Genomic DNA, 25873 nt, shown 5'->3' on the forward strand with positions numbered 1-25873 from the left:
GAAAAACAGCAGAACAATTTTAGATCATATACTATCTCTAATCATTACAACAATCACATTTATAACCATTATTAATTAATAGAGATGAGCGAACACTGTTCGGAACAGCACGCTCCCATAGAAATGAATGGACGTAGCCGGCACGTGGGGGGGGGGGGGGTAAGCGACCAGCCGCCGGCAAAGTGTACGTGTCAGCTGCTTCCATTCATTTCTATGGGAGCGTGCTGTTCGGAACGGCTGATCCGAACAGTGTTCGCTCATCTCTATTAATTAACATTTACACTTCTTATTATCCTAATTTATGCTGGGTTCACGCCTGTGTTCAGGTTTCTGGTCGAGGGTTCCCCGAATGGAAACCTAATCTGCTTAAAAACACAGTTACCTTTGGAAACCCGCAGACACCGTAGACTATAATGGGATCCACCAGGTTTTTGCCTGGTTTCCACCCAGAAATGGGAGAAAATGCAGAGAGAAAAGCGCTGCTTGCAGGACTTTTTTTCTCCACATTTTTAAAGCAGAATGGGGAACAGGTGGAGACGGGACGCAGGTGTGAACCTAGCCTTACTGACAAGAATATTGTCTAATGATTTGCCAACCAAACATACAATATGTGTATATATATATATATATATATATATATATATATATATATCCCCATTCCTAGCTATTTTCATACACAATAGTAAAAGTTTTTCAGAACACCTTTGGACACATCCATGCAGTTTCCAAGTACTGTACAGCAGTTGTATATACAAACAATGATATATACTGTATACCTTCTTTCTTCATTCTCTTCTTTGTGGTGGTTTTTCATGAAAAGACATTCTATTCAAGGAAATGGCTTACTGAAATTGATTTTAAATTTGTTGCAAATTTGTCAGTTTTAGGTAATTAAAAAAAGAAGCGACATGCCTTTTCTCGCTACGGATTCCGCAGCAGAATTTGCTGCAGAGTCAGCGGTGCGACACTCCCTCCCGACTAGGCTCATTCATTTGGGCCTAATCCGGAGCGGAATACCGCGAGTGCATCCCGGTGCACTGTATGCACTGCACTGGCATCCAGTCATAGCTAGCCATTTTTTGGACAGGATTCTGAGGCGGCCTCCACATAAAAATCCAGTCCAAAAATCCCTGTGTGAACCCAGCCTTAGTCTTACTCAGAGTATTGCTTCATAACGTAAAACCTTTTCCTCCTCTATTGCTGTGCAGACATGGAAAAAGTATCTACAGGAATGGTATCTGCTGTATTTATGGTTCCTCTCTGCTCCTTGTCTCTCCACACCTCATTGTGTGGACATACTGAACTCATAGTCTGGTTTCTGAACAGTGAGATAAGTGCATGACTTGCTATTGCACTGTGGCATTGTTATTCTAGCTGCCAGGGCCGCACTATTTACACTGGACCTCAGGTATTGATCCTTGGTGGTTACTAGATGAAGTTGCTTTTGAGTAACTGTGTAATTTGAAATAAGTGTCCTCCCGTGTAGAAGAGCTTCAGTATGAAGTGACTGTCACATTGTGACACAAAGATATCTCTCCGATGATCCACTTGCTACTTGTAATAAATTGCACATTACAAAGAGGCAGATTGAGCTCAGGAAAGGAACTGCTGAGTAATTTTTATGTAATAATAATTTCTGCCTGGTTTATGGCAGCATAGATAGAGAGAACATCTTGTTAGTAGAGATGAGCGAACACTAAAATGTTCAAGGTTCGAAATTCGATTCGAACAGCCGCTCAATGTTCGTGTGTTCGAACGGGTTTCGAACCCCATTATAGTCTATGGGGAACAGATACTCGTTAAGGGGGAAACCCAAATCCGTGTCTGGAGGGTCACCAAGTCCACTATGACACCCCAGGAAATGATGCCAACACCTCTGGAATGACACTGGGACAGCAGGGGAAGCATGTCTGGGGGCATCTAACACACCAAAGACCCTCTATTACCCCAACATCACAGCCTAACAACTACACACTTTACACACTCAATACCACCTCTCTGACAGTAGGAAAACACCTTGAAACATGTGTATTTGGCACTTGCAGTGAGGAGAGCTTGTCACCAGCAGTGAATTTGGCCCTTGTAGTAAGTTGAGGTTGGCACCAACATTTGTTTTGAAAATCAGGGTGGATTGAGCCTCTAAACAGCCCAGTTTGGGCAAATTCATGGTGGAGGGAGCCTCTAAACACCCCAGTTTGGACCAATTCATGGTGGAGGGAGCCTCTAACCAGCCCAGTTTGGGCAAATTCATGGTGGAGGGAGCCTCTAAAAACCCCAGTTTGGACCAATTCATGGTGGAGGGAGCCTCTAACCAGCCCAGTTTGGGCAAATTCATGGTGGAGGGAGCCTCTAAAAAACCCAGTTTGGACCAATTCATGGTGGAGGGAGCCTCTAACCAGCCCAGTTTGGGCAAATTCATGGTGGAGGGAGCCTCTAACCAGCCCAGTTTGGACCAATTAATGGTGGAGGGAGCCTCTAACCAGCCCAGTTTGGACCAATTAATGGTGGAGGGAGCCTCTAACCACCCCAGTTTGGACCAATTCATGGTGGAGGGAGCCTCTAAACAGCCCAGTTTGGGCAAATTCATGGTGGAGGGAGCCTCTAAAAAACCCAGTTTGGACCAATTCATGGTGGAGGGAGCCTCTAACCAGCCCAGTTTGGACCAATTAATGGTGGAGGGAGCCTCTAAAAACCCCAGTTTGGGCAAATTCATGGTGGAGGGAGCCTCTAACCAGCCCAGTTTGGACCAATTAATGGTGGAGGGAGCCTCTAACCAGCCCAGTTTGGACCAATTAATGGTGGAGGGAGCCTCTAACCAGCCCAGTTTGGACCAATTAATGGTGGAGGGAGCCTCTAACCAGCCCAGTTTGGACCAATTAATGGTGGAGGGAGCCTCTAACCACCCCAGTTTGGACCAATTCATGGTGGAGGGAGCCTCTAAACAGCCAAGTTTGGACCAATTCATGGTGAAGGGAGCCTCTAAAAACCCGTTTGGACCAATTCATGGTGGAGGGAGCCTCTAACCAGCCCAGTTTGGGCAAATTCATGGTGGAGGGAGCCTCTAAACAGCCCAGTTTGGGCAAATTCATGGTGGAGGGAGCCTCTAACCAGCCCAGTTTGGACCAATTAATGGTGGAGGGAGCCTCTAACCAGCCCAGTTTGGACCAATTAATGGTGGAGGGAGCCTCTAACCACCCCAGTTTGGACCAATTCATGGTGGAGGGAGCCTCTAAACAGCCAAGTTTGGACCAATTCATGGTGGAGGGAGCCTCTAAAAACCCCAGTTTGGACCAATTCATGGTGGAGGGAGCCTCTAACCAGCCCAGTTTGGACCAATTAATGGTGGAGGGAGCCTCTAACCAGCCCAGTTTGGACCAATTAATGGTGGAGGGAGCCTCTAACCACCCCAGTTTGGACCAATTCATGGTGGAGGGAGCCTCTAAACAGCCAAGTTTGGACCAATTCATGGTGAAGGGAGCCTCTAAAAACCCGTTTGGACCAATTCATGGTGGAGGGAGCCTCTAACCAGCCCAGTTTGGGCAAATTCATGGTGGAGGGAGCCTCTAAACAGCCCAGTTTGGGCAAATTCATGGTGGAGGGAGCCTCTAACCAGCCCAGTTTGGACCAATTAATGGTGGAGGGAGCCTCTAACCAGCCCAGTTTGGACCAATTAATGGTGGAGGGAGCCTCTAACCACCCCAGTTTGGACCAATTCATGGTGGAGGGAGCCTCTAAACAGCCAAGTTTGGACCAATTCATGGTGGAGGGAGCCTCTAAAAACCCCAGTTTGGACCAATTCATGGTGGAGGGAGCCTCTAACCAGCCCAGTTTGGACCAATTAATGGTGGAGGGAGCCTCTAAACAGCCAAGTTTTGGGAAATTCATGGTGGAGGGAGCCTCTAACCAGCCCAGTTTGGACCAATTCATGGTGGAGGGAGCCTCTAAACAGCCCAGTTTGGGCAAATTCATGGTGGAGGGAGCCTCTAAAAAACCCAGTTTGGACCAATTCATGGTGGAGGGAGCCTCTAACCAGCCCAGTTTGGACCAATTAATGGTGGAGGGAGCCTCTAACCAGCCCAGTTTGGACCAATTAATGGTGGAGGGAGCCTCTAACCACCCCAGTTTGGACCAATTCATGGTGGAGGGAGCCTCTAAACAGCCAAGTTTGGACCAATTCATGGTGGAGGGAGCCTCTAAAAACCCCAGTTTGGACCAATTCATGGTGGAGGGAGCCTCTAACCAGCCCAGTTTGGGCAAATTCATGGTGGAGGGAGCCTCTAAACAGCCCAGTTTGGGCAAATTCATGGTGGAGGGAGCCTCTAAAAAACCCAGTTTGGACCAATTCATGGTGGAGGGAGCCTCTAAACAGCCAAGTTTGGACCAATTCATGGTGAAGGGAGCCTCTAAAAACCCGTTTGGACCAATTCATGGTGGAGGGAGCCTCTAACCAGCCCAGTTTGGGCAAATTCATGGTGGAGGGAGCCTCTAAACAGCCCAGTTTGGGCAAATTCATGGTGGAGGGAGCCTCTAACCAGCCCAGTTTGGACCAATTAATGGTGGAGGGAGCCTCTAACCAGCCCAGTTTGGACCAATTAATGGTGGAGGGAGCCTCTAACCACCCCAGTTTGGACCAATTCATGGTGGAGGGAGCCTCTAAACAGCCAAGTTTGGACCAATTCATGGTGGAGGGAGCCTCTAAAAACCCCAGTTTGGACCAATTCATGGTGGAGGGAGCCTCTAACCAGCCCAGTTTGGACCAATTAATGGTGGAGGGAGCCTCTAAACAGCCAAGTTTTGGGAAATTCATGGTGGAGGGAGCCTCTAACCAGCCCAGTTTGGACCAATTCATGGTGGAGGGAGCCTCTAAACAGCCCAGTTTGGGCAAATTCATGGTGGAGGGAGCCTCTAAAAAACCCAGTTTGGACCAATTCATGGTGGAGGGAGCCTCTAACCACCCCAGTTTGGACCAATTCATGGTGGAGGGAGCCTCTAACCAGCCCAGTTTGGACCAATTCATGGTGGAGGGAGCCTCTAAAAAACCCAGTTTGGACCAATTCATGGTGGAGGGAGCCTCTAAACAGCCCAGTTTGGGCAAATTCATGGTGGAGGGAGCCTCTAACCAGCCCAGTTTGGACCAATTAATGGTGGAGGGAGCCTCTAACCAGCCCAGTTTGGACCAATTAATGGTGGAGGGAGCCTCTAACCACCCCAGTTTGGACCAATTCATGGTGGAGGGAGCCTCTAACCAGCCCAGTTTGGACCAATTCATGGTGGAGGGAGCCTCTAAAAAACCCAGTTTGGACCAATTCATGGTGGAGGGAGCCTCTAAACAGCCCAGTTTGGGCAAATTCATGGTGGAGGGAGCCTCTAAACAGCCCAGTTTGGGCAAATTCATGGTGGAGGGAGCCTCTAACCAGCCCAGTTTGGACCAATTAATGGTGGAGGGAGCCTCTAACCAGCCCAGTTTGGACCAATTCATGGTGGAGGGAGCCTCTAAACAGCCCAGTTTGGGCAAATTCATGGTGGAAGGAGCCTCTAACCAGCAGAGTTGTGGGAAAGCAGGGTGGAGGGAGCCTCTAACCAGCAGAGTTGGTGGAAATCAGGGTGGAGGGAGCCTCTAACCAGCAGAGTTGGGGGAAATCATGTTGGAGGGAGCCTAGTATTAGCAGAATTGTGCAACGCTTATGGTGGATGAGTATGAGGATGCGGAGGAATTGGAGAGGTTGAGTACAGACATGGAGTTTCATGTTGGGGTGCTTTACACAGGTGGGCACAAAAATGAAGGCTCTATCCAGTGGTGGTTCATTTTTATCAAAGTGAGCCGGTCGGCACTCTCAGCTGACAGACGGGTGCGCTTGTCAGTGATGATGCCACCGGCTGCACTGAACACCCTCTCAGATAGGACGCTGGCGGCAGGACAGGACAGCACCTCCAAGGCATATAGGGCAAGTTCAAGCCACAGGTCCAACTTCGACACCCAATACGTGTAGGGCGCAGAGGGGTCGGAGAGGACAGGGCTGTGGTCGGAAAGGTATTCCCGCAACATGCGCCTATACTTCTCACGCCTGGTGACACTAGGACCCTCCGTGGCGGCACTTTGGCGAGGGGGTGCCATCAAGGTGTCCCAGACCTTAGACAGTGTGCCCCTCGTTTGTGTGGACCGGTGAGAACTTGGTTGCCTACTGGAGGAACTGCCCTCCCTGCCGCCAACGTCACATGCTGGAAACATCTCCATCATATTCTGCACCAATTGCCTGTGGCAAGCATTGATGCGATTGGCCCTCCCCTCTACCGGAATAAAAGACGAGATGTTGTTTTTATACCGGGGGTCAAGGATAGCAAAGATCCAGTACTGGTTGTCCTCCATGATTTTGACAATACGCTTGTCGGTTGTAAAGCACCCCAACATGAACTCAGCCATGTCTGCCACAGTGTTAGTTGGCATGACTCCTCTGGCCCCACCGGAAAGTTCAATCTCCATTTCCTCCTCATCCTCCATGTCTACCCATCCGCGCTGCAACAATGGGACGATTCGAAGTTGCCCGGAAGCCTCCTGTATCACCATCACATCATCGGACAACTCTTCTTCCTCCTCCTCCTCCTCCTCCTCCTCCTCCTCCTCCATTAAACGCAGTGAAGCGGACAGATGTGTGGACCTACTCTCCAGCTGTGACGGATCGGATGCTATCCCTAACTCCTCTGTGTGATCTGAGTTATCCCTGATGTCAATCAGGGATTCTCTCAGAACACACAAGAGCGGGATTGTAAGGCTCACCATCGCATCCTCAGAGCTCACCCTCCTTGTGGACTCCTCAAAGACCCGTAGGATGTCACAAAGGTCTCTCATCCATGGCCACTCATGGATGTGAAACTGAGGCAGCTGACTTTGTGGCACCCTAGGGTTTTGTAGCTGGTATTCCATCAAAGGTCTCTGCTGCTCAACCACTCTATTCAACATCTGAAACGTTGAGTTCCAGCGTGTGGGGACGTCGCACAAAAGCCGGTGTTGTGGCACATGCAGGCGTTGCTGGAGAGATTTTAAGCTAGCAGCGGCTACTGTCGACTTGCGAAAGTGGGCGCACATGCGCCGCACTTTCACCAGTAGCTCTGGAACATTGGGGTAGCTCTTTAGGAAACGTTGCACCACTAGGTTGAAGACGTGGGCCAGGCATGGAACATGTTGGAGTCCGGCAAGCTCCAGAGCTGCTACCAGGTTCCGGCCGTTATCACAAACGACCATGCCTGGGCCCAGGTGCAGCGGCTCAAACCATATTGCCGTCTCATCGAGGAGGGCATCCCTCACCTCGGAGGCAGTGTGCTGTCTGTCCCCCAAGCTGATCAGCTTCAGCACAGCCTGCTGACGTCTACCAACGCCAGTGCTGCAATGTTTCCAACTCGTAGCTGGGGTCAATCTAACAGCGGAGGAGGAGGCGGTGGCGGAGGAGGAGGCGGTGGCGGAGGAGGAGGCGGTAGAGGAGGAGGAGGAGGGGGGTGTTCTTCTCATATCCCTGCCAGGAATGTTAGGCGGGGAGACGAGGTACACCGGGCCAGTTTGGGAAGCAGTCCCAGCCTCAACTACATTCACCCAGTGTGCCGTCAGTGAAATGTAGCGTCCCTGTCCGCATGCACTTGTCCACGCGTCGGTGGTCAAGTGGACCTTTGTGCAAAGCGCGGAACTAAGGGCCCGCCTGATGTTGAGTGACACGTGCTGGTGCAAGGCGGGGACGGCACACCGGGAGAAGTAGTGACGGCTAGGGACGGCATAGCGAGGTGCCGCAGTTGCCATCAGGTCCAGGAAGGCGGGAGTTTCAACAAGCCGGAACGCCAACATCTCCTGGGCCAGCAGTTTAGCGATGTTGGCGTTCAAGGCTTGCGCGTGTGGGTGGTTAGCAGTGTATTTCTGCCGCCGCTCCAATGTCTGAGAGATGGTGGGTTGTTGTAAAGAAACGCCTGATGGTGCCTTTGATGGTGCAGGAGAAGGAGATAAGACAGGACCAGGGGAGGATGAGGTAGAAGTCAACAAAGTGGCGGAGGCAGATGAAGTGGTGTCCTGGCTCGCCCTCTGGAGTGCATCGCCAGCACAGTCAGCAGTGGCAGTGGCAGAGGCAGAGGCAGTGGCAGAGGCAGTGGCAGTGGCGTGAACGGCAGGCGGCCTTTGTCCTGCCGTTGCTGCCTGCCACTGATTCCAGTGCTTGGATTCCAAATGACGGCGCATTTAAGTGGTGGACAGGTTGCTCTTCTCAGAGCCCCTAATCAATTTCGAGAGGCAAATTGTGCAGACAACACTATATCTGTCCTCGGCGCATTCCTTGAAAAAACTCCACACCTTCGAGAAACGTGCCCTCGAGGTGGGAGTTTTTCGGGGCTGGGTACGAACTGGAACATCTTGGGAGATTCCGGGTGTGGCCTGGCTTCGCCTAAGCTGCTGACCTCTGCCTCTGCCTCTAGCTACCCTTTTTGGTGCTGCACCTGCCTCAACATCCACACTACTTTCCCCGCTTGACATCCCCCCTGTCCAGGTCGGGTCAGTGTCCTCATCATCCACCACTTCCTCTTCCAACTCCTGTCTCATCTCCTCCTCCCGCACAATGCGCCGGTCAACTGGATGCCCTGACGGCAACTGCGTCACATCATCGTCGATGAGGGTGGGTTGCTGGTCATCCACCACCAAATCGAACGGAGATGGAGGAGACTCTAGTGTTTGAGCATCTGGACACAGATGCTCCTCTGTTAGGTTCGTGGAATCGTGACGTGGAGAGGCAGGTTGAGGGACAATGAAAGGAGCGGAGAACAGCTCTGGGGAGCAGGGACAGTTTGGGTTATTGTTCTGTAAAGCTTCGGAATTTTGGGAGGAAGGAAGACAAGACTGTTGGGTAATAGGAGGAGAGGAGGCAGAGTCTGACTGGCTGCTGGACAATGTGCTGTAAGCGTTCTCTGACAGCCATTGCAAGACCTGTTCCTGGTTCTCGGGCCTACTAAGGTTTGTACCCTGCAGTTTAGTTAATGTGGCAAGCAACCCTGGCACTGTGGAGTGGCGCAATGCTTGCTGCCCCACAGGAGTAGGCACGGGACGCCCTGTGGCTTCACTGCTACCTTGCTCCCCAGAACCATTCCCCCGACCTCGCCCACGGCCTCGTCCACGTCCCTTTCCGGGAGCCTTGCGCATTTTGAATTCCTAGTTAGAAATTGGCACTGTATACCAGTAGTAAAAATTGTGGGTGCACGTAACCCCAATATATTCTTTGAATTCCCAGTCAGAAACTGGCACTATATGGCAGTAGCAAGAAATGAGGGTATTTGTATTCCCAATATACTCTTTGAATTCCCAGTCAGACAATGGCACTGTATACCAGTAGTAAAAATTGTGGGTGCACGTAACCCCAATATATTCTTTGAATTACCAGTCAGAAACTGGCACTATATGGCAGTAGCAAGAAATGAGGGTATTTATAACCCCAATATATTCTTTGAATTCCCAGTCAGACAATGGCACTGTATACCAGTAGTAAAAATTGTGGGTGCACGTAACCCCAATATATTCTTTGAATTACCAGTCAGAAACTGGCACTATATGGCAGTAGCAAGAAATGAGGGTATTTGTATTCCCAATATACTCTTTGAATTCCCAGTCAGACAATGGCACTGTATACCAGTAGTAAAAATTGTGGGTGCACGTAACCCCAATATATTCTTTGAATTACCAGTCAGAAACTGGCACTATATGGCAGTAGCAAGAAATGAGGGTATTTATAACCCCAATATATTCTTTGAATTCCCAGTCAGACAATGGCACTGTATACCAGTAGTAAAAATTGTGGGTGCACGTAACCCCAATATATTCTTTGAATTCCCAGTCAGAAACTGGCACTATATGGCAGTAGCAAGAAATGAGGGTATTTGTATTCCCAATATACTCTTTGAATTCCCAGTCAAACAATGGCACTGTATACCAGTAGTAAAAATTGTGGGTGCACGTAACCCCAATATATTCTTTGAATTACCAGTCAGAAACTGGCACTATATGGCAGTAGCAAGAAATGAGGGTATTTATAACCCCAATATATTCTTTGAATTCCCAGTCAGACAATGGCACTGTATACCAGTAGTAAAAATTGTGGGTGCACGTAACCCCAATATATTCTTTGAATTACCAGTCAGAAACTGGCACTATATGGCAGTAGCAAGAAATGAGGGTATTTATAACCCCAATATATTCTTTGAATTCCCAGTCAGACAATGGCACTGTATACCAGTAGTAAAAATTGTGGGTGCACGTAACCCCAATATATTCTTTGAATTACCAGTCAGAAACTGGCACTATATGGCAGTAGCAAGAAATGAGGGTATTTATAACCCCAATATATTCTTTGAATTCCCAGTCAGACAATGGCACTGTATACCAGTAGTAAAAATTGTGGGTGCACGTAACCCCAATATATTCTTTGAATTACCAGTCAGAAACTGGCACTATATGGCAGTAGCAAGAAATGAGGGTATTTATAACCCCAATATATTCTTTGAATTCCCAGTCAGACAATGGCACTGTATACCAGTAGTAAAAATTGTGGGTGCACGTAACCCCAATATATTCTTTGAATTCCCAGTCAGAAACTGGCACTATATGGCAGTAGCAAGAAATGAGGGTATTTGTATTCCCAATATACTCTTTGAATTCCCAGTCAGACAATGGCACTGTATACCAGTAGTAAAAATTGTGGGTGCACGTAACCCCAATATATTCTTTGAATTACCAGTCAGAAACTGGCACTATATGGCAGTAGCAAGAAATGAGGGTATTTATAACCCCAATATATTCTTTGAATTCCCAGTCAGACAATGGCACTGTATACCAGTAGTAAAAATTGTGGGTGCACGTAACCCCAATATATTCTTTGAATTCCCAGTCAGAAACTGGCACTATATGGCAGTAGCAAGAAATGAGGGTATTTGTATTCCCAATATACTCTTTGAATTCCCAGTCAAACAATGGCACTGTATACCAGTAGTAAAAATTGTGGGTGCACGTAACCCCAATATATTCTTTGAATTACCAGTCAGAAACTGGCACTATATGGCAGTAGCAAGAAATGAGGGTATTTATAACCCCAATATATTCTTTGAATTCCCAGTCAGACAATGGCACTGTATACCAGTAGTAAAAATTGTGGGTGCACGTAACCCCAATATATTCTTTGAATTACCAGTCAGAAACTGGCACTATATGGCAGTAGCAAGAAATGAGGGTATTTGTATTCCCAATATACTCTTTGAATTCCCAGTCAGACAATGGCACTGTATACCAGTAGTAAAAATTGTGGGTGCACGTAACCCCAATATATTCTTTGAATTACCAGTCAGAAACTGGCACTATATGGCAGTAGCAAGAAATGAGGGTATTTATAACCTCAATATATTCTTTGAATTCCCAGTCAGACAATGGCACTGTATACCAGTAGTAAAAATTGTGGGTGCACGTAACCCCAATATATTCTTTGAATTACCAGTCAGAAACTGGCACTATATGGCAGTAGCAAGAAATGAGGGTATTTGTATTCCCAATATAGTCTTTGAATTCCCAGTCAGACAATGGCACTGTATACCAGTAGTAAAAATTGTGGGTGCACGTAACCCCAATATATTCTTTGAATTACCAGTCAGAAACTGGCACTATATGGCAGTAGCAAGAAATGAGGGTATTTATAACCCCAATATATTCTTTGAATTCCCAGTCAGACAATGGCACTGTATACCAGTAGTAAAAATTGTGGGTGCACGTAACCCCAATATATTCTTTGAATTCCCAGTCAGAAACTGGCACTATATGGCAGTAGCAAGAAATGAGGGTATTTGTATTCCCAATATACTCTTTGAATTCCCAGTCAAACAATGGCACTGTATACCAGTAGTAAAAATTGTGGGTGCACGTAACCCCAATATATTCTTTGAATTACCAGTCAGAAACTGGCACTATATGGCAGTAGCAAGAAATGAGGGTATTTATAACCCCAATATATTCTTTGAATTCCCAGTCAGACAATGGCACTGTATACCAGTAGTAAAAATTGTGGGTGCACGTAACCCCAATATATTCTTTGAATTACCAGTCAGAAACTGGCACTATATGGCAGTAGCAAGAAATGAGGGTATTTATAACCCCAATATATTCTTTGAATTCCCAGTCAGACAATGGCACTGTATACCAGTAGTAAAAATTGTGGGTGCACGTAACCCCAATATATTCTTTGAATTCCCAGTCAGACACTGGCACTATATGGCAGTAGCAAGAAATGAGGGTATTTGTATTCCCAATATATTCTTTGAATTCCCAGTCAGACAATGGCACTGTATACCAGTAGTAAAAATTGTGGGTGCACGTAACCCCAATATATTCTTTGAATTACCAGTCAGAAACTGGCACTATATGGCAGTAGCAAGAAATGAGGGTATTTGAATTCCCAATATACTCTTTGAATTCCCAGTCAGACAATGGCACTGTATACCAGTAGTAAAAATTGTGGGTGCACGTAACCCCAATATATTCTTTGAATTACCAGTCAGAAACTGGCACTATATGGCAGTAGCAAGAAATGAGGGTATTTATAACCCCAATATATTCTTTGAATTCCCAGTCAGACAATGGCACTGTATACCAGTAGTAAAAATTGTGGGTGCACGTAACCCCAATATATTCTTTGAATTACCAGTCAGAAACTGGCACTATATGGCAGTAGCAAGAAATGAGGGTATTTATAACCCCAATATATTCTTTGAATTCCCAGTCAGACAATGGCACTGTATACCAGTAGTAAAAATTGTGGGTGCACGTAACCCCAATATATTCTTTGAATTCCCAGTCAGAAACTGGCACTATATGGCAGTAGCAAGAAATGAGGGTATTTGTATTCCCAATATACTCTTTGAATTCCCAGTCAAACAATGGCACTGTATACCAGTAGTAAAAATTGTGGGTGCACGTAACCCCAATATATTCTTTGAATTACCAGTCAGAAACTGGCACTATATGGCAGTAGCAAGAAATGAGGGTATTTATAACCCCAATATATTCTTTGAATTCCCAGTCAGACAATGGCACTGTATACCAGTAGTAAAAATTGTGGGTGCACGTAACCCCAATATATTCTTTGAATTCCCAGTCAGACACTGGCACTATATGGCAGTAGCAAGAAATGAGGGTATTTGTATTCCCAATATATTCTTTGAATTCCCAGTCAGACAATGGCACTGTATACCAGTAGTAAAAATTGTGGGTGCACGTAACCCCAATATATTCTTTGAATTACCAGTCAGACACTGGCACTATATGGCAGTAGCAAGAAATGAGGGTATTTGTATTCCCAATATATTCTTTGAATTCCCAGTCAGACAATGGCACTGTATACCAGTAGTAAAAATTGTGGGTGCACGTAATCCCAATATATTCTTTGAATTCCCAGTCAGACACTGGCACTATATGGCAGTAGCAAGAAATGAGGGTATTTGTATTCCCAATATATTCTTTGAATTCCCAGTCAGACAATGGCACTGTATACCAGTAGTAAAAATTGTGGGTGCACGTAACCCCAATATATTCTTTGAATTCCCAGTCAGACACTGGCACTATATGGCAGTAGCAAGAAATGAGGGTATTTGTATTCCCAATATATTCTTTGAATTCCCAGTCAGACAATGGCACTGTATACCAGTAGTAAAAATTGTGGGTGCACGTAACCCCAATATATTCTTTGAATTACCAGTCAGAAACTGGCACTATATGGCAGTAGCAAGAAATGAGGGTATTTGTATTCCCAATATATTCTTTGAATTCCCAGTCAGACAATGGCACTCTATACCAGTAGTAAAAATTGTGGGTGTATATAGCCCCAATTCTATTGCTAGGGGACTTGCAGGGTATTTCTGGGGTGAAGGTGGGGGGGCACACCGTTGGAACGGGTATCGGGGTATATATCGGGTATACGGGAATACACTGACAGTGTATTCCATTCAGGATCCTGGGAAAGCTGGGTTGCGGCGATTGAGCCCGTCAGTGCCACGTTACACTGACAAGCTTCTCCCTGGAATTTAGCTCTTACAAGAGCTGTTGGTTGTCTTCTCCTTCCTATCCTAGCCTGTCCCTGCCTACCCAGAATCTAAGCCCTAGCTAGCTGGACGGAAACCTCCGTCCTCGGTGAATTGCAAGCTCAGAATGACGCGAACCTGGGCGGCGCTGTTCTTTTAAATTAGAGGTCACATGTTTTCGGCAGCCAATGGGTTTTGCCTACTTTTTTCAACGTCACCGGTGTCGTAGTTCCTGTCCCACCTACCCTGCGCTGTTATTGGAGCAAAAAAGGCGCCAGGGAAGGTGGGAGGGGAATCGAGTAATGGCGCACTTTACCACGCGGTGTTCGATTCGATTCGAACATGCCGAACAGCCTAATATCCGATCGAACATGAGTTCGATAGAACACTGTTCGCTCATCTCTACTTGTTAGATGTGCACAATGAACAGGACCATGTGCAGCAATAACTGACTTCCTTAGAGAATTCTTTGTATTATTTGTCTCCTATCAACCATGTTACAGTTTATTTTTATTGTTTTGTGCTTATCTTTCCCAGTCTTTTTAACAAAAAATATAGAAAAGTAATTTTCAAGCAAAATGGAAAATCCAGTTTCAGCTGTAGCTATACTCTTCACCCTCCCCGCTATCGTATTCTTGCTTTTCCTTTTTGCTCTCCTGCTTTTCTAAGATGGTGAGGTTGGTCATATTAGTTGCAATAAAGGTGCTCATTCACCTTCAGTAGCTATTCCTCCTGATCCCCTCATAAATGTACTTAGTTTTTTTTGTTTTGTTTTTTTCTGGAAAGAAAAAGCAAGAAGTGGGTGAGAAAGCAGCAAAATAAATGTAATGCACATACACACTGCACAGGTATCGGGGCTCGGAGTCAGATGGGAGGGGCACAGAGTTTAACCCATTCTAAACCTCGCCAAATGTCGCTGAGCCGGTGACTGGATGAGCCATGTGAGGGCCGGTCCAGTGAATAAAGCGCAGCCATTGCTCTCCGAGGACTCTATCACACCGAGGGCACGGGCCAGCCAGGTGACTCTAGTCTCGGGAAATGTACTTAGTTTGCCAAGGGAAATGTTTGTTCTTGTACCGTGTTAGCCAGTGGGTAGGAAATATATATATATATATATATATATATATATATATATATATATATATATAAAAACCTTGATAGTCTTCAGTAGTTGATACCTTTTTAATGGCTAAAGCATACATGTCAGTGGGAAGAGGGACGTAAACTGCTGCCTGTCAACTCTCGAGATCATCTCTCTGAGAACAACAGGATCAACCGATCAAACAAGCAATGAGCATATTGTTGCTTACCTCTTTGGAACAATGGCAATACCCTTGTTTCTCAAAAAACTCACCTGTATAGTGAAAAATCAGCGTTATCTTGGCAATGGAGGCACCGAGGGGGTAAGCACTCTTTGATTCAGGTGAGGGACCTGGTTGATATAGTAGGCTCTGTAAAAGACTCACTTTAAGCCCATACGTAGTGAGCAAGGTTGCCGAAGCTGAATATCCTAGCCTAGTTTTGCTACCTGTAAATGCAGGGAGTATGGTTCATACATGGGTATGTTATGCATGGAGTAGGGTAGGAGACACCTTTATGGTGGCGCTGGTTAATTTAGGCAGTGCTGCTAGATCAAGGACTTTTAGGGACCATTCACACTGAGGAAAATGGTGAGGAATTTGGTGTGGATTTTCAGCGCTGAAAAAAAAGCCTCCCATTGACTTCAATGGGTTCCTTTTTCTGCTTTATGCTAGCAGAAAAAGGAATCCATTGAAGTCAATGAGAGGATGTATTTTTCAGTGCTGAAATTCCACACCAAATTCAGCGCCATTTTCCTCCGTCTGAATGCACCGTGAGTGTTCACGCAGGTGGCTATTTTAGTAGGTGGTAGCAATAGAACAGTGTCATTTGTCCCACAACACAATATTATATGTCTCTCTGTGGATTAGCCTCATTGCTTGTAGCTAAATCTGTGTGAGATTCACGGCATGTCAAATTGCTAAACTGTTGCAAAAATCCAAGGCTCAGCCTCAGATCTCTACTACAGATTTCATTGTCTGCACAGGTGCTTATAGTTCAGTGCTGTATTCCCAATTCTAGGCTAGAGATGACATTTCCCAGTTTTCCCTGTTGGAGCTTGCTCTTGTATAGAACTTTACATTTTGGGATGTGTTGTTACTGTGCAGTTCTCTGAGGATGGATGAAATGACAGCTCACATTCTGCATTTATAGGCTTTTAATGGCATCTCCATCGGCAAGCCAGTCTGCTTGTAGTCAAAAAAAAAATTCTAGAGTTGTGAATGCAGCTCTGGGGTGTAATAAATACTGTAATCCAGGGTTAGTACAAGTAAAACAATTCATGGTATTTGTAAAGTGAGACAATTTGTTATATAGAGTTTAGCCATATATAACCTGTAAGGTGAACAGGACAAGCTTTAGTGAAAAACGGGCAGGCTCTAGGCAAGACAATTTGTCAAAAATTCTACTAAAAACCATTGGACTTAATGTGACGTTCAGAGCTGTGATATTATCGAGACGTTCCATTAATATGTATTAGAAAACTATGATTTTCAACAGAACTCATAAACTATGAGAAATGGATTGTCCCTGTCAAAGTCCAATTTCCAGCAACGTTCCTTTAGAAAAGAATAGTGAAATAAAAATATAGTAGATGGATAGAGAGAAACATAATAAAAGTGAGATAAGATAGAAAGAAAAGATAGATAGATAGATAGATAGATAGATAGATAGATAGAAGCAGATAGATTAGAGTGGGAGTAACGGTAGGTTTGTACTCTTGACTCTCCTTATGAGACTCTATCCTGGATTTCACATAAAAGTCAGCGTTTCCAACAATTTCTCACTATAAAATCGTCAGAAACCAATTGTATGGGGTCCATGGGTTTCCACATGTAACCGCTTTTTAAGTGGACAGGGATTCTGTCTTTTGGTGTCCCCATGTGGACCCAAAGGACGGAAGTCTGTACGCTAGTGTGAACCTAGAGTAAGAAAAAAACAAAAGAGACACCGAGCACACTATATAGTGTAGAATGTCTGATAAATTTTGGTGGAAATAACCAGAAGATTTAAAAGGACCAAATGGCCTCTCACCTGATGAGGTTGTGACAATCGCTCACAACTACGTTTGGGGTTTACCGTCAGGTGGAGGAGGCAGCACGTCTGATGGACACCGGCCAAGGCCAGGGAAGATAGAGTTTTCAATGAAATGGAAAGACGGCGCTCTCAGGTCACAACAGGATTTTATTCAAAAAGACAATGATGCACAACGCTAAAAAATCGCCGCGTTTCGGGCACACCTGCCCTTTCTCAAGTGCGTAACTTCACACAAAGCTCGGTCAGTCTGGAAGATGTATACATCTTCCAGACTGACCGAGCTTTGTGTGAAGTTACGCACTTGAGAAAGGGCAGGTGTGCCCGAAACGCGGCGATTTTTTAGCGTTGTGCATCATTGTCTTTTTGAATAAAATCCTGTTGTGACCTGAGAGCGCCGTCTTTCCATTTCATTGAAAACCCTAGAGTAAGAAAGACAGATAGTGAAAAAGTGTACTAGATAGGTAGTTGAAAGCAAGTTAGACAGATGGATAGTTAGTGAAATAGCAAGACAGATAGATAGATAGATAGATAGATAGATAGATAGATAGATAGATAGATAGATAGTGCGCTCTTCTCTTGTACACAGAGGCATATGTCTAATAAGCTATCTGTGGAACATTCATGTAAGAGCAATTCATTTGTAAATGGCAACAATTTCAATTCACAGAAATGCAAATTCATAATGAAGCAGCTGGATCATTATTTCCAACATGACAGATCTGTTTGGTAAGTGAGATTCTTTAACACAGAGAGGGCTAAATATAAAATGTGATAGATTGCACTTTGAGATTCGTTTAATAAAACGTGTAATGAAATTTGTTTTACACAAAGTGAAGCCTTATGAGGTTGGGCTGTTCCGTTTACAGTGTGAATATTTATTCATACCCTTGAAGAACTTTCCTGTGCATGTTCCTCAGCATATTAGTGGCCTTAGAGCGGGGTTGGGGTTACATGTGGCAAACTGGTTGGAGCTAAATTTACTTGGGTATTCTGAAAAACAAGAACAGTAATTCAGAAAATAATCAGCTTGGAAATACTTGATCTGCGCAAATTATAATGCCTCCTCCATGGCCCCCACATAGTATAATGAATTAGTGGCTCTCACACAGTATAATGCCTCCCTAGTGGCTCCATACAATGTAATGTCCCTCATAATGTCCACTTCCAGGTTGTCCCCACATTGTCATGTCCTCCTCCAGGTTACCCCCCTAGATTCAGGTTCCTTCACCCCCTGGTTGCCCCCACAATGTTATGTGTCTCCCCCGAGTTGCCGCCACAGTATCATGTCACTCATCCCCCAGGTTGCCCCCACAGTATTATGCCCTCTCACCCCTCAGGTTACCCCCACAGTATCATGTCCCGCCATACCCCAGGTTTCCCCACAGTATCATGTCCTCCCACCCCTCAAGTTGCCCCCACAATATCATGTCCCCCCACCCTTAGGTTACTCCCACAGTATCATGTCCCCCCAAGTTTCCCCCAAAGTATCATGTCCCCCGTCATGTTGCCCCAAACCTCAGGTTGCCCCCACAGTGTCATGTGTTCCCCTAAGTTGCCCTCACAGTATCATGTCCCCCCATACCCCTAAGTTGCCCTCACAGTATCATGTCCCCCCATACCCCTGGTTGCCCCCACAGTATCATGTCTCCCCACAGTATGATGTTCCACTACTTCTCTGGTTGCCCCCACAGTATCATGTACCCCCTCACCCCTCAGGTTGCCCTGACAGTATCATGTCCCCAACTGTGTATATCAAAGAGAAAAACTCACCTTTCCCCGTTCTCCCGTTCACTCCTCTCTTTGGTCCCGGAGTCTTTAAGGAGTAATAGGCGGGATGTAAGTGACATCATGACATCGCACCTTCTGCTCTCAGGACACCTGGAGCCAAGACAGTGGCCAGGTGGTGAAGCAGGGGATGGGTGGCTCCCTACTTCATTACTGGCTTCAACTCAATGGTGTCCTCCAGCCACTGATTAGTTGGTGCAGCAAGGACCAAAAGGGGCCCCTGCTATCAGGGGGCCGGTGCAAGTGCACCATTGACCTTGACCCTATGGTTAAAGTGGCCTTGAGCATAGGTATACAAAGATTAGGCAAACTAAAAGAGTTTTTCAGGCCCTCCAGGCATCTTCCATACATATGACTTATCCAGAGGGTAGGTTATCCAGATAGATTACAGGATAGGTGAAGACCTCTTCCCAGGACAGATCATCAGCATTTGATTTGGTGGGGGCTCAACACTCAGACACTGCACTGATCAGCTGAAGCAGCTGTCTCCTGGCATCAGAATCTATAGAGCTGCAATAATAGGTGCAGACCCTCAGCCTCGTCCACTGTATAGCATTGATCTGTATCGATTACTTGCATAGGAGCTGAGCTTGCAGAACCCAGAGACATCCAGATCAGCTGACCAGTGGGGGGTCTGGATGTTGGTCTTCCAACGATCAGACATTGATATATACATCAGCTTGAAAAATACTGGAAGTCAAGAAAGTCCCTTTAAGTACTGTGCATTGATATATTTGTATACAGTGATTTCCCTGTTACCTGCTGTATTGTTACTACATGACAAAATATATTTCCAACATAAAACTGTTTACAACATTCCTGTTTTCTGTGCATTTATACACATAGATGCCCTTTTACTTGTCTTGTATTTTGTGAATATCATGATATATTTGGATGATGGGATTCTATATAATTCCCCTGATTTCCTTATATGGGAGATTTATAGAGTTTGTAACAATGACAATCTTTGCAACTCAAATCACATGGCTGAGTGAAGCAATGCTGTCATGAGTATACAATCCTTTACAATGAGGGAGATTTATGGCATTTATGGAGTGTAGGCGCTGGCGTGACTGCTGTGACAGTGTGTCTCAATGAATGGGAAGCAAGTTCTGAAAGGTAGAAAAAGCACTAATTGGAGTGGCATCTCTCTTTAAAGCAACCATTTGTATGTCTCCAGCCGCAATATATTGCAAATGTTGTCATCTCATTACATGACATTTCCGGCACAGTGGTTGAATCTTAATAAAAATAGAAAAGTTGATTCTCCTGGCGAGTAGGAGGACGATGTAATGAGATCTGCCCTGTCATTTGTCTCTCAGATGTAGCATGGCATTATCTGTAGTTAGAGCTGGCAGCGGCTCCTTGTCACTGCTAAAATGAACTGCTTGTTCCAAGAACTTTGCATGAATACTTTGAAACAGGACAAATCCTGATGTCTGATAGGGTTACAGACTGGGAGATACGCCATTTAACTCTTTCTCTACATAATATGATATATATCAATATAATTATAACGTTCTCTTGGTTATTTGTGTCCATAGACAGACACTTCCAAATGTAACATTACCTACATTGCTCTACATTGACTTGCTTTTACTCCTGAAGACCTTAGAATGGGTGCCGACACTGTAATAGGTATCTCAGCTGGAGGTATAGTAGTGACGTTACAAGGGGTGTCAATCCCATAAATTGAACACCGTGACCGACCCCTTTGAGGCTTCATAGTTGTTGAACGTGTCCCAGTAGTCAGTCAGTAAGCCTTATTATTAGGTTAGGTGTTTTAGGATCCTTATAGCCTATCAGTGCATGTAATGACTTACAGGTTGTCATGACCTCATGGGTATGATGAAGTTAAAAGGGATATGACATCATGACTTGAAATGTCAGTGACATTGCCTAATGTGTGTGTGTGTAAAGGGGATAGTAACAAAGAGTTTATGTTGTGTATTTGATCAGTGTCAAACTGGAGTTTCCAGGTTCCACCAGTATAATTCATTCTGGGGTTCCACTATTCAGCTAAGTGCAAATATTACCTGCCTCCCATTCCTAAACCTCCACTAGCACACATTCTTATTCATCCTGCTACCTAGCCCTCACCTTGGATTATTTCTGCCCTGTGGCCCCCTCAGTAGCCTGCTGACCCACCCTTGTCTTAGACTACATAATTGATAATGGGGGGCCCACATCGACAGTAAGGAGACTGGGCTAAGTGATCAGATAGTGGTCGACCTGTTGCTGTTCTCAGACACCACCTAATATATAATAAACTTGTTAATTTTTTTTAAATATTGTTCCCAGTTTTTTTTTTATATGTATGCTGCCTATCTGTATGAAATGACATGTACCACTCTTGAAGGGGTTGGGGGCTAGAAGCGTATTAGCACTCTTGGGTCATGGGCCAGTCTGAGCCTGCACCTCAGTGTAATACATATAAGCTCCCAAGATGCATTGCTCTCATATATCAGAAATCTGGCAGAATTTTGAAATATTATAACAATGTAATCAACTAAAGTAACAGAAGATAAAAGGATATAAGATATTACATGTATCCCTTTATGACATTACAGTTATCTCTTTAAGTTAGGAAATGCCTAGATGTAAATCATAGTTTATAGGAATGTCTAATATACTAGAAAGCATGTGTTATTTAATTTGACCATGCTTAAAAATCGTTACCATATTCCTATGAAATACTGATTTACCAGAGAATTGAAGGATATAATGTCCATTAAAGGGGCTCTATCAGCAAAACCTATAAAAGAATGATCTACTTACGCATTGTGCACGCTGGGCAGGCATTCAGGGTGTGTCTTCTTCTTCATCCACGCCTCTTCTTCCTCTGATGTCCTCGGGTCCCGTCCTCCTCCGGCACTCGCAAACTGACATTGATTAAAAAAAAATGACCTGGGCGCCTGCGCAGTAGCCGTAGTAGAAGCCGCATGTTACTGCGCATGCGCCCAGGCCATTTTTTTTTTTATCAATGTCAGTTCGCGAGCGCCGGAGGAGGACGAGACCCGAGGACATCGGAGGAAGAGGAGGCGTGGATGAAGAAGATGGTGCACCCTGAATGCCCGCCCAGCGTGCACGATGCGTAAGTAGATCACATTCTTTTTTAGGGTATTATTTTAAAACGGGGGGGGGGTAGTTTAATATAACATTTACGGTGCCTGAATAGCCTTTTTAAAGGCTATATATATATATATATATATATATATATATATTCCAAATGTTGCAATGAATGTGTGACCTTCTAATATAAACTAAACTAAACAAACATAGAAGTAAACAATCTGTATGGAGCCGAAATCTAATGCACTAGCATGTAACCTATTACCTTTGTATCATGACACTATGTTCTTCTTCCTTTTTAGGGGTGCAACGTCGGTTGTATACAGATGCAGGCAAAAAGGAACTCAGAAGCCTTTTGCAGTCAAAATGTTGAAGAAAACTGTAAGTTGACCCTTTGTTTAATGAGAAAACATATAAAACTGAAAACTTATTTTTCAGTGATGAAAACCAATTTGTTTAGTGCAGATTAGCCTTCAAGGAAAATGGTTATCATGATAGAACATTCGTGTCTGCATTGTGCTAATTTTCAGAGTTGGAAAAATATTCAGATATTCTAGAACTTAAAGGGGTTTTCAGTACCCAGTGGTTATACATATTGATGACTTATTCACAGGTTAGGTCCTCAGTATCTGACCAGTAGAGGTCCAACACCTGGACTGGGCACTAGTCAGTTGATCCTACTGCCTCCGAGTGATGGAAGACTACAGAGATAGATAAAGCCGGAAGTAACTCTGCTCATATTCAAGTAATAGGACAAAGCTGCATAAAATAGGAGCAGAGCTGCTTCCTTCTCCCTCCATTAAGGTAGCTTCCAAAAATAACTGGATCAGCTGATTTATGTGGGGTCTAGATGTTGAACCCCCTCGATGATATATGGATGATCTATCCTTTGAAAAGGTCATCAGTATGCAAAACCACCTGGGGGTCAGAAAACCCCTTTAATTCATGATTTTGTTTGTTACAGACTGTAGTATGGAATTCCAACAAAATCCTATTCTGCAAAGGTTGTTGTCAAAACATAAATGACTTATCCAAGTGATTTTCATGAAAAGGTCTGTCCATTAAGTTTTGTAAAAGTGCAACATGCCAAATACACACCCAGTGTTTGAATGGCCGGGAGAATGTGATAAACTACTCAGAGAATAGTGCAGTAGCTGATCCTGTAGCTTCTTATGGAAAGAGTTTCACGTCTGGTGGTTTCAGCTGATGTTGGACATGTTCCTTAGGGGGCGTTCACACTACCGTTGGTGTCTGCTCAGCAGTGTCCGTGGCTAGTGTCCGTACAAGATTTTGGCAATGGACACTAATTGGTCCGTTTGCAATTTCCATTCATTTCAATGAGATTTTATCTTGTGTCCTTTAGTGTCCATTTACAACCATGTCCGTTTTTTCAAGCAGACAAAAAAATACTACATACAGGACCTTTCTGTCCGTTTTAAGGTTAAGGTCTATGGACAACGGACATATAACAAACAGTAACTGATAGCCATCAGTTACTGTCCATTTGTGTCCATTAGGATAGGTGTCCTTTTTTTTTTTTTTTTTTTAAACCTTCTGAGCGGACACCAATGGTAGTGTGAACCCTACCTTAGGTGGACAGAGAAGCACTACATGCCACAAGTAGCCTGCTAACAAGCTCATCCCTAAATGAAAGGGCCTAATCAGGAGGGAGTCTTGAGTCGTGTACGCTGGGGCTGAATCAGCCGCAGAATCCATGGGAAGATAGAGCATATTGCTTTTTTTCCCGCTAGCTGAAAAAAAAATCACTTGCGGGAAAAAAAAAGCGAGGGACTCCCAGTGAAATGAATGGGGGGCCTTTTTACAGGCGGATTTTGAGGCAGATTCTGTGTCAAAATCTGCCTGCAAAAACACTGTGGGAACATACCCAAACTGATCTCCTATAACTCTATTAGAAAACGTATATTTTTACCTCCAACTTTTGTACAGAAAAGCAAACTATGTGCAAATATTTTTTTTTTCTGTAGATTGTGAGCCCCATATAGGGCTCACAATGTGCTTTTTTCCCTATCAGTATGTCTGGAGTATGGGAGGAAATCCATGCAAACACCGGGAGAACATACAAACACCTTGCAGATGTTGTCCTTGGCAGGCTTTAAACCCAGGACTCCAGCGCTGCAAGACTGCAGTGCTAACCACTGAGCCACAGTTTTGCCCATACTACGTGCAAATATTGAACCAGAGAATGATGGTGGGAGATTTAAGCTCTGAAGTCTGCAGAATTATAGTTTCACCTCTTGATCAATATAGTGTACAATCTGTATTAGAATTAGATGATGCAATATCTTTACAATACTGAGCTTTTCAAGTACAGGAGATATTTTTTATACGTACACTTAAAAGGGTGTTCCACTTCCAGTTTTTTTATCTCCCTAGCAAATAACAAACACTATATACTTACCTCTCCAGTCGGCTGAAGACCCAGCAGAGTCTCCATTTGGTTCACCGGTCTTTGTTTGCCCCTTGCACATCAGCCTATCACTGGCTTCATTTGAGCAGATCATCACTGCCCGGCCACTGATTGGCTGTCATGATCCTGCGCAGGGCAAAGGTCAGGAAGTTGGGGGATCCGAAGAGACTCCCTGCTGGATCCCCAGTGAATATAAGGGGGAATATAGGATATTTGTTGTTTTAAGGCATGCTGGGTAGTTAAAAAAGAAAGTGGAATAATCCTATGAGGTTTTTGAAGGTGAATATGTCCCATGTCTTAGTTATTTTTAGAAGACAACAATCTTTATATCTGTAGCCATATAGGGTTTCCAGTTTGGCTTATTCTTTTCCTCGTGGATATACCATACAAAACAACGATTGCATATAGATGGATTTGGGCTATTTGGCATCTTACCCCAAGCAACAGTAAAGGTTTCTACTATATAAGTAGGATGTCAGTACACTAAGTGTTATTGACACATATTTCATAGGACATAGCTAGATCTCCAATATGATCTTGATGTATAGTATGTGATAGAGTATTAACCTGTTGACCCCACATTGAAGAAGAGAGACATCAACACCTCGAAGATGAATTTCAGGATAACCTACTTGTATATCAAATTAAAATTGTCAGCCCTAGTACATAGAAATAATGAGATTTATGGATAGAAGATGCACATATATTCATAAGTGGGCACTACATGATTGCCTAGGTTCTACAGCTTAGTATCGCACTCTTATTACAGTATATCAGTGAAAAGGCTGCATTATTGTGCTCCGTTTCTGGCTCACAAGCACTGCAGCCTCTTCCCTATGCAATATATAGATGTCAGAGGAACCGCACACTAATAAATATAAAGGATATGGGTGCTAGCAGTCAAGGGAGTCCTGCGACTCATACACAATGTAAACAAATGCTGCTGCACACCGTAAATAGGTGAAAGGGTGAAACAAATTTTTATTTTAAGTACATAAATTTTAGGTACATTAGCGCCACGGATAGATTTGACAAGCATAAGAAGAGTACTAGATCAATAAATCAGCGTAACGTTTCGGTCATTGTCGACCTTCATCAGATCAGATCTAGTATCAATAAAGCAGAGTACGCAGCAGGGTCATGGCGTCACGCGTGCGTCTTATGGTCCGAAAAATACGGTAGATGATTAACAAATTTCACCGAAATTGGCGACTTCAGCAGATGTTTGTCTAAGGTGTAAGGTCACCTTAAGCTATACATTTATGGAAAGTTATAGTTGTGTATGGACATGAGTAGATTCCGAAATCTAAGTACCCTGACAGATGACCTATAGATCAACATTGGTATTGAAAATCATGTTGCAAGCAACCATAGGGAGAATGTAAAATACATTTTTAG

At 44.5% G+C, this 25873-nt stretch overlaps 1 protein-coding gene and 1 non-coding gene across 3 annotated transcripts in view; one reads left to right on the forward strand and one right to left on the reverse strand.

Annotated features, from left to right (window-relative positions):
- The window catches only part of CAMK4 (calcium/calmodulin dependent protein kinase IV), a 173725-nt gene that overhangs the window by 82281 nt on the left and 65571 nt on the right, over positions 1-25873 (forward strand). Inside the window, exons 2-3 of one of the 2 annotated variants that reach the window (XM_075272258.1) lie at positions 17858-17916; positions 22350-22428. In XM_075272258.1, coding sequence (XP_075128359.1) covers positions 17873-17916; positions 22350-22428 — 123 coding nt within the window. In that variant the 5' untranslated portion in view covers positions 17858-17872. The remainder of the gene's footprint in view (positions 1-17857; positions 17917-22349; positions 22429-25873) is intronic. The other variant, XM_075272257.1, reaches the window with a different exon arrangement.
- LOC142190952 (small nucleolar RNA SNORA3/SNORA45 family) lies at positions 14985-15112 on the reverse strand. The gene has a single exon (XR_012714590.1). It is a non-coding gene; the product is annotated as a small nucleolar RNA SNORA3/SNORA45 family (small nucleolar RNA).

Source organism: Leptodactylus fuscus, chromosome 1 (assembly GCF_031893055.1).
Source record: "Leptodactylus fuscus isolate aLepFus1 chromosome 1, aLepFus1.hap2, whole genome shotgun sequence".
Taxonomy (NCBI): Eukaryota; Metazoa; Chordata; class Amphibia; order Anura; family Leptodactylidae; genus Leptodactylus; species Leptodactylus fuscus.